The sequence below is a fragment of the Somniosus microcephalus genome, unplaced genomic scaffold (assembly GCF_052327205.1).
Source record: "Somniosus microcephalus isolate GS21.2 unplaced genomic scaffold, FLI_Smic_1.0 unresolved_chr1, whole genome shotgun sequence".
NCBI lineage: Eukaryota > Metazoa > Chordata > Chondrichthyes > Squaliformes > Somniosidae > Somniosus > Somniosus microcephalus.
In genome coordinates, this window is record NW_028225179.1 from 175,016,287 (window position 1) to 175,029,482 (window position 13,196).

At 48.5% G+C, this 13,196-nt stretch overlaps 1 protein-coding gene across 1 annotated transcript in view; it reads left to right on the forward strand.

The window, feature by feature from the left end:
- Positions 1-13,196, forward strand: part of LOC147096600 (von Willebrand factor A domain-containing protein 7-like) — a 67,799-nt gene that overhangs the window by 27,972 nt on the left and 26,631 nt on the right. The window contains exons 5-8 of the mRNA XM_085973848.1: positions 154-251; positions 7,944-8,108; positions 9,528-9,737; positions 10,726-10,864. Coding sequence (XP_085829974.1) covers positions 154-251; positions 7,944-8,108; positions 9,528-9,737; positions 10,726-10,864 — 612 coding nt within the window. The remainder of the gene's footprint in view (positions 1-153; positions 252-7,943; positions 8,109-9,527; positions 9,738-10,725; positions 10,865-13,196) is intronic.

Sequence of the window (13,196 nt, forward strand, 5' to 3'; positions counted from 1 at the left end):
CTGTCTGAGTAGCTGAGGTTCTTTGAGCCACGGATCGTTCTTGTAGCTCTCCTCTGGACCTCTTCCATGACCACTATATCATCCGCCAAATGTTCATCGCGCCACTTCCTCTTTGTTTTGACAAACGCTCCTCTTCCTTTTCTTCACTTGTAGCAGCAGTTCCTCCTTGTACAACTGTGAGGATAACATCATCGTCAACCAGTTACTAACCAGCGGATTTAAAAAAGGGCCATGCCAAAGACATTCACAAGGTAAGCAGATCGTGGCAGTGTGCTTGGGGCGCCATAGATCCAGTAACACTGCAAGCGGCCAACTTCGGTCCAGCTTTGGAGTGAGAGTATGGAGCGGTTAGACTGTGGAACTCGCTATCACGTGGAGTAAATGAGGTGAAAAGCATAGATGCATTTAAGGGGAGGGGAGGAGGGGCGGGAATGGAGGGGAAGGGTGGAGGGAGGAGGGGCAGGTGGAGAGAGGGGGGTGTGGGTGGAGGGAGGAGGGGGGTGGTGGAGGGAGGATGAGGGGTGGTGGAGGGAGGAGTGGCGGGTGGAGAGAGGAGGGGTGGGTGGGTGCAGGGATTGGGAGCAGTGGTTGAGATGGAGGGGGGTGGGCGGGTGCAGGGATGGGGAGGAGGGGTTGAGATGGAGGGGGCGGGCGGGTGCAGGGATGGGGAGGAGGGGTTGAGATGGAGGGGGCGGGCGGGTGCAGGGATGGGGAGGAGGGGTTGAGATGGAGGGGGGTGGGTGGGTGGGTGCAGGGATGGGGAGGAGGGGTTGAGATGGAGGGGGGTGGGTGGGTGCAGGGATGGGGAGGAGGGGTTGAGATGGAGGGGGGTGGGTGGGTGCAGGGATGGGGAGGAGGGGTTGAGATGGAGGGGTGGGCGGGTGCAGGGATTGGGAGGAGGGGTTGAGATGGAGGGGGGTGGGTGGGTGCAGGGATGGGGAGGAGGGGTTGAGATGGAGGGGGTGGGTGGGTGCAGGGATGGGGAGGAGGGGTTGAGATGGAGGGGGTGGGCGGGTGCAGGGATGGGGAGGAGGAGTTGAGATGGAGGGGGGTGGGCGGGTGCAGGGATGGGGAGGAGGGGTTGAGATGGAGGGGGGTGGGCGGGTGCAGGGATGGGGAGGAGGGGTTGAGATGGAGGGGGGTGGGCGGGTGCAGGGATGGGGAGGAAGGGTTGAGATGGAGGGGGCTGGGCGGGTGCAGGGATGGGGAGGAGGGGTTGAGATGGAGGGGGGTGGGCGGGTGCAGGGATGGGGAGGAGGGGTTGAGATGGAGGGGGGTGGGCGGGTGCAGGGATGGGGAGGAAGGGTTGAGATGGAGGGGGTGGGCGGGTGCAGGGATGGGGAGGAGGGGTTGAGATGGAGGGGGGTGGGCGGGTGCAGGGATGGGGAGGAGGAGTTGAGATGGAGGGGGGTGGGCGGGTGCAGGGATGGGGAGGAGGGGTGTGTGGAGTCGGGAGGAGCGGGTAGTGGAGGGAGGGGGAGGAGAAGGGGGATATGGAGAAGGGTTGCTTGTGCCTGACAGAGAGATTGTATGAAAAAGGAGCTGACTGGCAGATTCTCTTCCTCAGTGTCTGTGAGTAAGTGTCTGGCAATGTGAAAGTGTTTACAGGATACATTAGGAACAGGGGGAGGCCATTCAGTCCCTTGAGCCTGTTCCGCCAATCAATTAGATCCTGGCTGATCTGTATCTTAGCTCTGTTTACCCGTCCTGCTTCCATAATCCTTAATACCCTTGCCTAACAAAAATCTACCAATCAGATTATCCCAAATTTCGACACGATTCTCACAATTTTGTGTGTGAGAGTCTTGGGGCGCAATTATCGGCCGGGCGCTAAGTTTAGCGCCTGGCACTAATTATCTCATCTGACTGCAAACTTGGCTTCTATCGCCCCTGGAGGTGATTGGAGCGCTAAATCAGGCGCTACACACCTCTCTTAAGGCGCTAACGCCGAGGAGCGAGGCACTACCTCAGAGTGCGGGCGACGCTCAGGCAATGTCAGTCAGCAATGGAACACAGACACAATGGCGCCGGCCAGTTCTTAAAGGGGAGGGTCGATCTTGCTCTCCATCAACACCCTGCTGATTGCAGCCTTGAATCTTGGCCTGGAGAGACCTGTACATCAAATCTGCTGGAAAGAACAATGGAGGTGGTGAGGGAACAAGCTCAGAGTGCAGCCCCCACAAGTCTCTTTTAAATCGATGCAAGGAAGGGCAAATCAAAAAGAACCTACAAAGTGCTGCTCAGTGGCCAAAACTCCTTCACACAGCGTTGATTCTCACCAGAGGGCTCTCTCAGAATCTCTCGCTCTCTCTCTCTCTCTCTCTCTCAGACTGCGTGGTGCAAAAATGTCTCCCACAAAAAAGGCAGGAAGCGGTCGCCTTTAAATAGCGCTCCCCCAGTCCCTTCCCGACTGCAAAATGCTCCCCTCAACCTGTCGTTGCTAGCGGCAGGTGGAAAGGCAGGAGGCGCCACTCAATATCCGGTCCGGAGCGCTACCATGGCGTTGCGCACTCGACTGACGTCACGAGCTGCCGGCGCAGGAGATCGTGGCATTAGTGTTTAGCGCTGCCGCAAAAACTCTGGTCAATTTCACGAGCGGCGCAAACAGTGCTGCGCCCGGGCGCTAGTTGCTTTGCGCACTATTAGTGTCCTCTTAGGGCGCTAACAGTAGGCGCAAAGCAACCAAATTTTTCCCCCCACAGAGTCATAGGGTGAGAAATTCAGTATTGCCCCGTTTGGGGCACAATTATCGGCTGGGCGCAACGTTTAACGCCTAGTGCTAATTATCGCCTCCGACTGCAAACTTGGCTTCTATCGCCCCTGGAGGTGATTGGAGCGCTAAATCAGGCGCTGCACACCTCTCTTAAGGCGCTAACGCCGAGGAGCGAGGCGCTACCTCAGAACGCGGGTGAAGCTCAGGCGATGTCAGTCAGCAATGGAACACAGACACAATGTCGCCGACTGGTTCTTAAAGGGGAGGGTCAATCTTGCTCTCCATCCACATCCTGCTCATTGCAGCCTTGAATCTCGGCCTGGAGAGACCTGTACATCAAATCTGCTGGAAAGAACAATGGAGAGGCCCAGGGAAAGAGCTCAGAGTGCAGCCCCCGAGTCTCTTCTAAATCGATGCAAGGAAGGTCAAATCAAAGTGAACCGGCAAAGCGCTGCTCAGTACCCAAAACTCCTCAACACAGCGTTGAATCTCTCCAGAAGTCTCTCTCGCTCTCAGAATGCGTGGTGCAAAAATGTCGCCGACAAAAAAAGGCAGAAAGCGGTCGCCTTTAAATAGCGCTCCCCCAGTCCCTTCCCGACTGCAAAACGCTCATCTCAACCGGTCATTGCTAGCAACAGGCGGTAAGGCAGGGGGCGCCACTCAATATCCGGTCTGGGGCACTACCAGGGCATTGCACGCGTGACTGACGTCACAATCTGCCGGCGCAGGAGATTGTGGCGGTAGTGCTTAGCACCACCGCAAAATGTCTGGTCAATTTCGCGAGCGGCACAATCATCGCTGCGCCCGGGCGCTAGTTGCTTTGCGCCCTATTAGTGCCCTCTTAAGACGCTAATGGGAGGCACAAAGCAACTGAATTTTTCCCCCACAGAGTCATAAAGGCACAGAAGGAGGCCATTCAGCCCATCGAGTCCATGCCGGCTCTCTGTGGAGCAATCCAGTCAGTCCCATTCCCCCGCGATATCCCCATAGTCCTGCAAGTTTATTTCCTTCAAGTGCCTATCCACTCTCCCCTTGAAAACATTGAGTGTCTCCACTCCCACCACTTCCGTCAGCAGCGAGTTCCAGGTCCTCACCACTCGCTGCATAAAAACATTTTTCCTCACATCCCCCCTGTATCTCTTGCCTAAAACCTTAAATCTGTGTCCCCTAGTCCTTGTACCATCAACTAGTGGGAACAGCCTTTCCCCGTCTAGCCTATCCAAACCTGTCATAATCTTGTACACCTCTATCAAATCACCCCTCAACCTCCTTTGCTCTAATGAAAACAAATCCAGCTCCTCCAACCTGTCCTTGTAGCTGAGATCCCCCATCCCCGGAACTATTCTGGTAAATCTCCTCTGCACCCTCTCAAGGGACTTCACATCCAGAACTGGACGCAAAGCCAGCGCCTTATAAAATTTCAGCATAACTTCTCTACTTTTGTACTCAATACCTCTATTTATGAAGCCCAAGATCCCATATGCTTTGCTAACCACTCTCTCAATATGTCCTGCCACCTTCATGGACCTATGCACATTAACTCCCAGGTTCCTCTGTCCCTGCACACTCTTTAAAACTGTGCCATTAAGTGTATATTCAAATTCAAATTCAAATCGCTTTATTGGCATGATAAGGTACATCTTATGTTGCCAAAGCATCAAAATACATTTATGGTTGAACACATAAACGCAGTTCTATTCATACAGTGTATAAACAGGTATATCCCTGAGTGTATAAATATACATTCGCATTGTTTATATATACTCTTTTCTTAGTTTACTGGTTGTCTCTCTGTTCATGGCAAGCTGTAACATAGTGTGCCGCCAGTGTTACACAGCTTCTCTCCTCCCCCAGTAGGAATGGGAGTTTTTGGTTGTCATTCAGATTTCTGAATTCAGGGCATATTTGTGAGAATTTTTGGTAGAAATTCTCCCTGATGCCCTGATATTTTCCACAGGCTGTGAGGAAGTGCATCTCTGTCTCCACTACTCCCTGACTGCAGTGAGAGCATATCCTGTCTTCTCTTGGCAGCCTGGTCTGCCTGTGTCTGCCTTTTTCGATCGCTAGGCTATGTTCGCTAAGTCTGTACCTTGTCAAGGTTCTTCTCAGTTTGTTATCCTTTACCATGGTCAGGTAATCAGCTATGTTGTATTGTCTGTTTAGGGCCAAGTAGCAATTGAGTTTGCTTTGGGTTTTTGTTGTTTCTGCCCAATATGTCAGATATTTTTCCTTTTGCTTAGCGACGATTGTGTTGGGTCGAATTCTTTGTGTTACCCTGTCACTGTCCTGGGGCTGGTTATTGTTAGTATTGTTAGTAGTTACTTCACTGAGTCCCAGGACTAGTTGACTGAGGGTATTCTTCTTTATGGTCAGCTCTTGGCATTTCAGGGCGTCGTAGTGATAGCATTGGGGGTTGCTCATTTGTAGGTGATTCCAAAATTTGGTGGCTCTTTTTTGGATAGTGATTATTAATGGATATTGGCCTAGTTCCGCCCTGCATGCATTGTTTACTGTTTTCCTTTGAGTCCGGAGGATACTTTTACAGAATTCTGCATGTAGGATCTCAATTGGGTGTTTGTCCCATTTTGCAAATTCTTTTTGTGTTAGCGGTCCCCATACCTCACTGCCATAGAGCGCAATTGGTTCAATTACTGATTTGAAAATTTTGAGCCAAATGCTAATTGGGATTTCTATTTGGATTGATTTTTTGATGGCATAGAAAGCCCTTCTTGCTTTCTCTTTCAGTTCATTCACAGCCAGTTTGAAGTTTCCCGTAGAACTGATTTTTAAGCCCAAGTATGTGTAGTTAGTGGTTTGTTCAATTTTGATTGTTCCTAGTGTGAAATTTATTTTGGGTCCCTGATGTTTGGATCTTTGCTGGAACACAAGGACTTTGGTTTTTTGGGGATTTATTGTCAGGGCCCAAGTCTGGCAGTACGACTCCAGCAGGTCCAGGTTCTGCTGTAGACCCTCCTTAGTTGGTGACAGCAGAACCAGGTCGTCTGCATAGAGGAGGAATTTAACCTTGGATTCATATAGGGTGAGGCCGGGTGCTGTAGATTGTTCAAGTAGCTTTGCCAATCCATTTATGTAAATATTAAAGAGTGTCGGTGAGATTGGCGAGCCCTGCGTCACCCCCCGCCCCTGTGGGAAGTATTTTGTTTGTTTGTCTCCAATTTTAACTGCACATTTATTGTTTGTATACATTGATTTAATTACATCATATGTTTTCCCTCCTACCCCGCTTTCGATAAGTTTCAGGAATAAACCGTCATGCCAGATGGAGTCGAAAGCCTTCTGGAAATCTACAAAGCATGCGTAGATTTTGCTTTTGTTATGGTGAACGTGTTTGTCAATTAGGGTCTGTAGGGTGAAGATATGATCGGATGTTCTATAGTTTGGCAGGAATCCAATTTGGCTTTTACTCAAGACATTGTGCTCCTCAAGGAAGTTTATAAGTCTTTTGTTTATGATGCTACAGAATACCTTCCCCAGGTTACTGTTTACACAGATGCCTCGATAGTTGTTTGGGTCGATTTTGTCCCCACTTTTGTATATGGGCGTTATGAGTCCTTTGTTCCAGATATCAGGGAAATAGCCGACACTCAGAACCAAGTTGAAGAGTTTTAGGATAGCCAGTTTCATTTTGTCGTCTGTGTGTTTAATCATCTCATTTAGTATGCCGTCTGTCCCGCAAGCTTTTCCTGGTCGCAGGTCCTTGAGTTTTTCAAGAAGTTCTTTTTCTGTTTTTATGGCATCTAGCGGGTTTTGGTTATCTTTTATGGCCATTTCTAGCTTTTCCAGTTTTTTGCATATTTGGTGTTGCTCTGGTCTTAGTGTGTTTTTCTGGTATAATTTTTCAAAGTGGTTTACCCATGTGTCCCCATTTTGAATGGCCAAATCGTCGTGTTGTTTTTTGTGTAGTGTATTCAAGTTGTCCCAGAAACAATTGGAATCAATGGATTCCTCCATGGAGCTGAGTGTATTCTTAATATATTGCTCTTTTTTGGTTCTGAGTGTGTTTCTGTATTGTGTTAGTGTCTGACAATAAGTAAGGCGTAGTCCCTCGTTTTCTGGGTGTCTGTGTTTTTGGTTTGATATTTTTCTAAGTTTTTTCCTCATGTTATGGCAATGTGGGTCAAACCATTTTTCATAGTTTTTTGTTTTGGGTTTGTTCTTGCGAGCTTTCAAGTTTGCACTTGTTGCCAAATTATCAAAAATATTGTTTAGGTTCTTCTTCTTGTTCTTCTTGTTCCTTCTGCCAAAATGCATTACCTCACACTTCTCTGTATTAAATTCCATCTGCCACTTGTCTGCCAATTCTGCTAGTCTTTTTATGTCCTGTTGCAGTCAACTGGTATCATCCTCACTGTTTGACAACCCCCCAGGTTTGGTGTGATCGGCAAATTTAGAAATTCTACTCTGTATTCCAATATCCAGGTCATTCATATATATATCAAAAAAAGCAGTGGCCCCAGCACTGACCCTTGGGGAACACCACAGTCCACCATCCTCCAGTCTGAAAAACAGCCATTTACCACAACTCGCTGTTTTCTGTCCTTAAGCCAATTCCTTATCCAAGCTGCCACTGACCCACCTATTCCATGTACCTCAATTTTGTTAACCAGCCTTCTATGTGGTACTTTGTCAAACGCCTTCTGAAAATCCATGTAGACAACATCCATTGCATTCCCTTGATCAATCCTCCCTGTTACTTCATCAAAAAATTCAATTAGATTAGTCAAGCATGATCTGTCCTTTACAAATCCGTGTTGGCTCTCCTTAATTAGCTTAAAATTATGAGAAATTACGTGAGACAGAGAGAGAAAGGGAGTGAGCGAGAGATAGCAATAGAAAGAGATAGATTGATAGAGAGAGAGATAGAGAGAGAGAAAGGGAGAGAGCGAGAGATAGCAATAGAAAGAGATTGATTGATAGAGAGATAGATAGAGAGAGAAAAGGAGAGAGAAAGGGAGTGAGCGAGGGATAGCAATGGAAAGAGATAGATTGATAGAGAAAGAGAGAGAGAAAGGGAGAGAGCGAGAGATAGCGAGAGAAAGAGACAGAAAGAGAGAGATAGAGAAAGAGATAGAGAGATAGAGAAACGGCCACAGGCTGGCCCTCTGTCTGTCGTGAACCCCTATTGTTTACAAACCACAGAAAAGTGATTAGAAATCTATCAGAGTATTTCCTTCTCGTGAAAATCTGTGACATTTTTTTCCCGACTCAGGGAAATGCAGACACGGCGGTCAAAGCGATCCAGGGCAGAATGATCCCCCCACTGGAGGAATCAACAAAGAGACGTCCAGTCCTGCCCGCTCCCCTCATCACAAGCTGCACCAGAAGGCGGCGCATCTCGCCATAAGGGCGACGGTGGATTTCTTCATCGGCCCCGGTGAGTAAACACGGATAAAGACGTTGGCGTAAGCGCGCCTCCGTCACTGTCGCGGCGTTGGGAGAATCTCGGTGTCATTTATGTTAAAAGTGCTACAACAGTTCACCACCGCCACTTGAAACATCCACGTCACTTATATCGGCCAGAAAAACAAGAAAAAACATTAACCATTTGCATTAACGTCACTTTTCAAAGCTGCCGGTTGCAGCGTCTTAATCATGCCGTTTATTTCGGGCTGTGCTTCCTCACTAGTTCGCACCTCGTTAAGATGCACTGAATGATGCAAGGAAGAAACATAAGTATAGAGCATGCTAAGTAAATAACACCTTGTTACGGTCCAATTAGCTTTTGTGTACTTTAAACCCTTCTAATTTCTTATAAATTGCATGTGGTTGCACTTGGTACTAAGCGCAGACTGTAATAGCAAATACAGCTTCAATAGTGAACATAAGACAGTGTACAGTGGAGTACCATCGTAGCGTTGCCCTGTTATACCTGCCATCGCATATAGTGGGCAAATAGCTTAAGCTGGCTGCACCTGCCAACCATATTGCAGGCAGTGCCACACCTATCTGCTGATGACTCTGCGGAACTAGCTTCCCAGGGTCCAGATCGGTAGACAACCAGGTGCAAGAGCTAGGCCAACTGTTGGACTGCTTTCTTGTTCTTTATCATCTTGTTACTTTAAGTGCCAGATTACACACATGCTCAGTTGTAGCAATGGCGGGCCAGGACCTTATTGAATCCTCATACCATCCACAACCCATCTGAGCTGCTATTGAGACATCACACTTCAAGATTCCAGCGTGAGCTCACAGGTCTTTTCATACTTCACAAAAAACAGCTAGTCTTTGACCTCATCTCCACCTTCCCACCCGATCCCCATATCTCTTGATTCCCCTAGTATCCAAAAATCTATCATCTCAGTCTTGAATATACTCAACGACCGAGCCTCCACAGCCCTCTGGGGTAGAGAATTCCAAAGATTCACTGCCCTCTGTGTGAAGAAATTTCTCCTCAGCTCAGTCCTAAATAGAGTCAGAGTTATACAGCACAGAAAGAGGCCCTTCAGCCCATCGTGTCCGCGCCGGCCATCAAGCCCTATCCCAATCCCATTTTCCAGCACTTGGTCCGTAGCCTTGTATGCTATGGCGTTTCAAGTGCTCATCTAAATGCTTCTTGAATGTTGTGAGGGTTCCTGCCTCTACCACCCTTTCAGGCAGTGAGCTCCAGATTCCAACCACCCTCTGGGTGAAAAAGTTTTTCCTCAAAAATGGCCGACCCCTTATTCTGAGGCTGTGACCCCTGGTTCTAGACTCCCCAGCCAGGGGGAAATATCCTCCCAGCATCTACCCTGTCAAGCCCTGCAAGAACTTTATATGTTTCAATATGGATTAGAGGAGGGTTTTATTGTTACAGGTTATGGATTATTGGATCAATTGGGACCAGATACATTCAGGAAGTTCTTTAACCTGGAGGGATACACCTTGGCCTTTGTCATTGATGTCAGTGGAAGTATGGGTGGTGAAATAAATGATGTAAAGACAATATGCATCGATCTGCTTAAAATGTACCAAGACTCCCCCGATGCGCCATACAATTATGTCCTAATGCCATTCAGTGACCCAGGTATGTGCCCTCCCCTCAGCTTTTCATTACTTTCTGTCTATCTCTTTCCCTTTCTCTCTCCTTCTCACTTTCATTCTCTCTCTCTCTCTCTTGCTTCATTGCATCCTTCTCATTTTCCATTAATTTTCTTTCTGCCTTCCCTCCCACCCTCCCATGCTCTCCCACTCTGTCTAGCTGACACCCCATGCACCCTGTCCCTCTCACTTTTTCTCCCTCTCTTCCCTTCCTCCTCCACTCCTCTCCCACTTCTTGTGCGCTCTCTTGCGCCCACTGTCTCCTTTTTGCACTCTTTCTGTCCTCTCCCTCTCAATTCTCTGTCTTTCGCCCTCTCTTCTATTTTGTCTCTCCCCCTTCTTCTGCTTCGCATTTTCTCTCCCTCCCTCCAGACTTTCTCATCTCTGCTCTCATCTTTTTTCTTTTGCTTTCTCTCCTTCATTTCTCCTCCTCCTTCCCCTACCTCTTGTGCGCTCTGATCTTTTCCGTCTTTTCTTTTTTGCGCTCTTTCTTTGCTTCCTCACTGTTCTCTCTCTCGCACTCTCTCCTCCCTTTCAATCTCTTCCCCCATTCCTCTACCCCTCATTTTCTTTCTCTGCCACTCTCCCCCTCTTGCCTTTCCCCTCTCACTTCCTCTTTCTCTTGTTTGCGATCTCTCTCCACTAATCTCTCTTTCTGTCCCTGCCTCTTGATCAATCTTTCACTCCTCTTCCCTTTTCATTGTTCTCACTCTCTGCACCCCTGTCTGGCTTTCTCTCTCCTTTGCTCTTCCTCAACTCCCTATTGCTTTCCACTCCCCCCTCCCTCTTTCTTTCAAACCCTCATGCTCACTTTATTTTCTCCCTTTTCCCTCCCTCTCTCTCCCTCTCTTTCTTACTCCTCATTTTCTCTTTCCCAGCCTCTCTCTCTCTTTCTCTACCCTCTTCCTCATTAGCTGGGAATGTTCATCAGAATGTCACTGATAACTCGCTCACATTATATCGCATTCTCTCAGATTATGGACCAGTGGAAATTACGCAGAATATTGACGAATTACGGAGTATGATTTCCAAACTTAGGGCCAATGGTGGAGGAGACTGTCCAGAATTGGCTTTGACTGGGCTTGAACAGGCTCTTCTGAACAGCATGCCAAGGTAGGGCTCATTTATAATAGGTAGCTTACCCATTATTTCCCTTCTTAATTGGTCCTACTACCAGTCTTCAACCCTCACCAAATGGATAAGGTCTGACCAGTTCGATACAATTTACCTGAATTTTCAGACAGCATTTGTCAAAGTTCCACATGAGAGGCTTCGAAAGAACACTGAGGCTCAAGGCATTAATGTCAAAATGAGACGACGGGATTGAAAACTGTATTGCCAATGGGGAGCGCAGGATGAATACAAAGAGAAAAAGGAGTTCAGCAGCTAATAGAGTTCTGGGCTCCCGGGTGCTCCCATTACTTATAAATGACTCGAAGGGAAGCATTTATAATATTACCAACCCTGAATTCAACCTAACCCGCTTGGTGGGAACGGGATGGGTTCCAGTCGGGCACTCATTTCACACCCTGCCCGATTTTACTCTATTCGGGAGTAAATGAGACAAATATTTGGACGTAAATATAAAGGGGCTAAACAATGCTCCAAATTCAATTAATTCAATGGGCTAGGGAATGGTAGCTGGATTTTTTTTATTCATTCCTGGGATGTGGGCGTCGCTGGCAAGGCCAGCATTTATTGCCCATCCGTAATTGCCCTTGAGAAGGTGGTGGTGAGCCGCCTTCTTGAACCGCTGCTGTCATTATGGTGAAGGTGCTCCCACAGTGCTGTTAGGTAGGGAGTTCCAGGATTTTGGCCCAGCGACAATGAAGGATCATTGATATATTTCCAAGTCAGGATGATGTGTGACTTGGAGGGGAACTTGGAGCTGGTGGTGTTCCCATGTGCCTGCTGCCCTTGTCCTTCTAGGTGGAAGAGGTCGTGGGTTTGGGAGGTGCTGCCGAAGAAGCCTTGGCGAGTTGCTGCAGTGCATCTTGTAGATGGTACACACTGCAGCCACGGTACGCCTGTGGTGGAGGGAGTGAATGTTTAAGGTGGTGGATGGGGTGCCAATCAAGCGGGCTGCTTTGTCCTGGATGTTGTCGAGCTTCTTGAGTGTTGTTGGAGCTGCACTCATCCAGGCAAGTGGAGAGTATTCCATAACACTCCTGACTTGTGCGTTGTAGATGGTGGCAAAGCTTTGGGGAGTCAAGAAGTGAGACACTTGCTGCAGAATACCCAGCCTCTGACTCGCTCTTGTTCCCACAGTATTTATGTGACTGGTCCAGTTAAGTTTCTGGTCAATGGTGACCCCCAAGATGTTGATGGTGGGGGATTCGGCGATGGGAATGCTGTTGAATGTCAAGGGGAGGTGGTTAGACTCTTGCTTGTTGGAGATAGTCATTACCTGGCACTTGTGTGGCACGAATGTTACCTGCCACTTATCAGCCCAAGCCTGAATGTTGTCCAGCTCTTGTTGCATGCGGTCATGGAGTACTTCATTTTCTAAGGAGGAGAGAATGGAACTGAACACTGTGCAATCATCAGCGAACATCCCCACTTCAGACCTTATGTTGGAGGGAAGGTCGTTGATGAAGCAGCTGAAGATGGTTGGGCCTAGGACACTGCCCTGAGGAACTCCTGCAGCGATGTCCTGGGGCTGGGATGATTGACCTCCAACCATCACAAGCATCTTCTTTTGTGCTAGGTTGACTCCAGCCAGTGGGCAAATGTAGGCAAATGCAAGATTGAACAAGCTGATGCACTTTTTTGTGGTAAAGTGAAAGCTGAGGGGTAACCTGACTGAGATCTTTAAGCTTATGAAAAGATTTGATAGGGTGAACGTAGAGAAGGTGTTTCTGCTTGCTGGGGAGGGGGGGGGCGGTGCTGGCAGGGTGGGGGAAACCAAAACGATAGCAACAACAATAACAACTTTCATTTATATAGCGCCTTTAATGTAGTAAAACTTCCCAAGGCGCTTCACAGGAGTGATTACCAAAACCAAATTTGACACCGAGCCACAAAGAGATATTAGTTATTAGGTGACCAAAAGCTTGGTAAAAGAGATAAGGAATGTCTTAAAGAAGGAGAGAGAGATGGAGAGGTGGAGTGGTTAAGGGAGGGAATTCCAGAGCTTAGGCCCCAGGCAGCTCAAGACACGGCCGCCAATGGTGGAGCGATTAAAATCGAGGATGCTCAAGAGGTCAGAATTGTAGGAGTGCAGAGATCTCGGAGGGTTGTAGGGCTGGAGGAGGGTGACAGAGATAGGGAGGGGGCGAGGCCATGGAGGGATTTGAAACAAGGATGAGAATTTTAAAATCGAGGCGCTGCCGGCCTGGGAGCCAACGTAGGTCAGCGAGCACAGGGGCTGATGGGTGAACGGGACCCGGTACGAGTTAGGATACGGGCGGCAAGAGTATTGGTTAAGCTCCGGTTTATGGAGGAT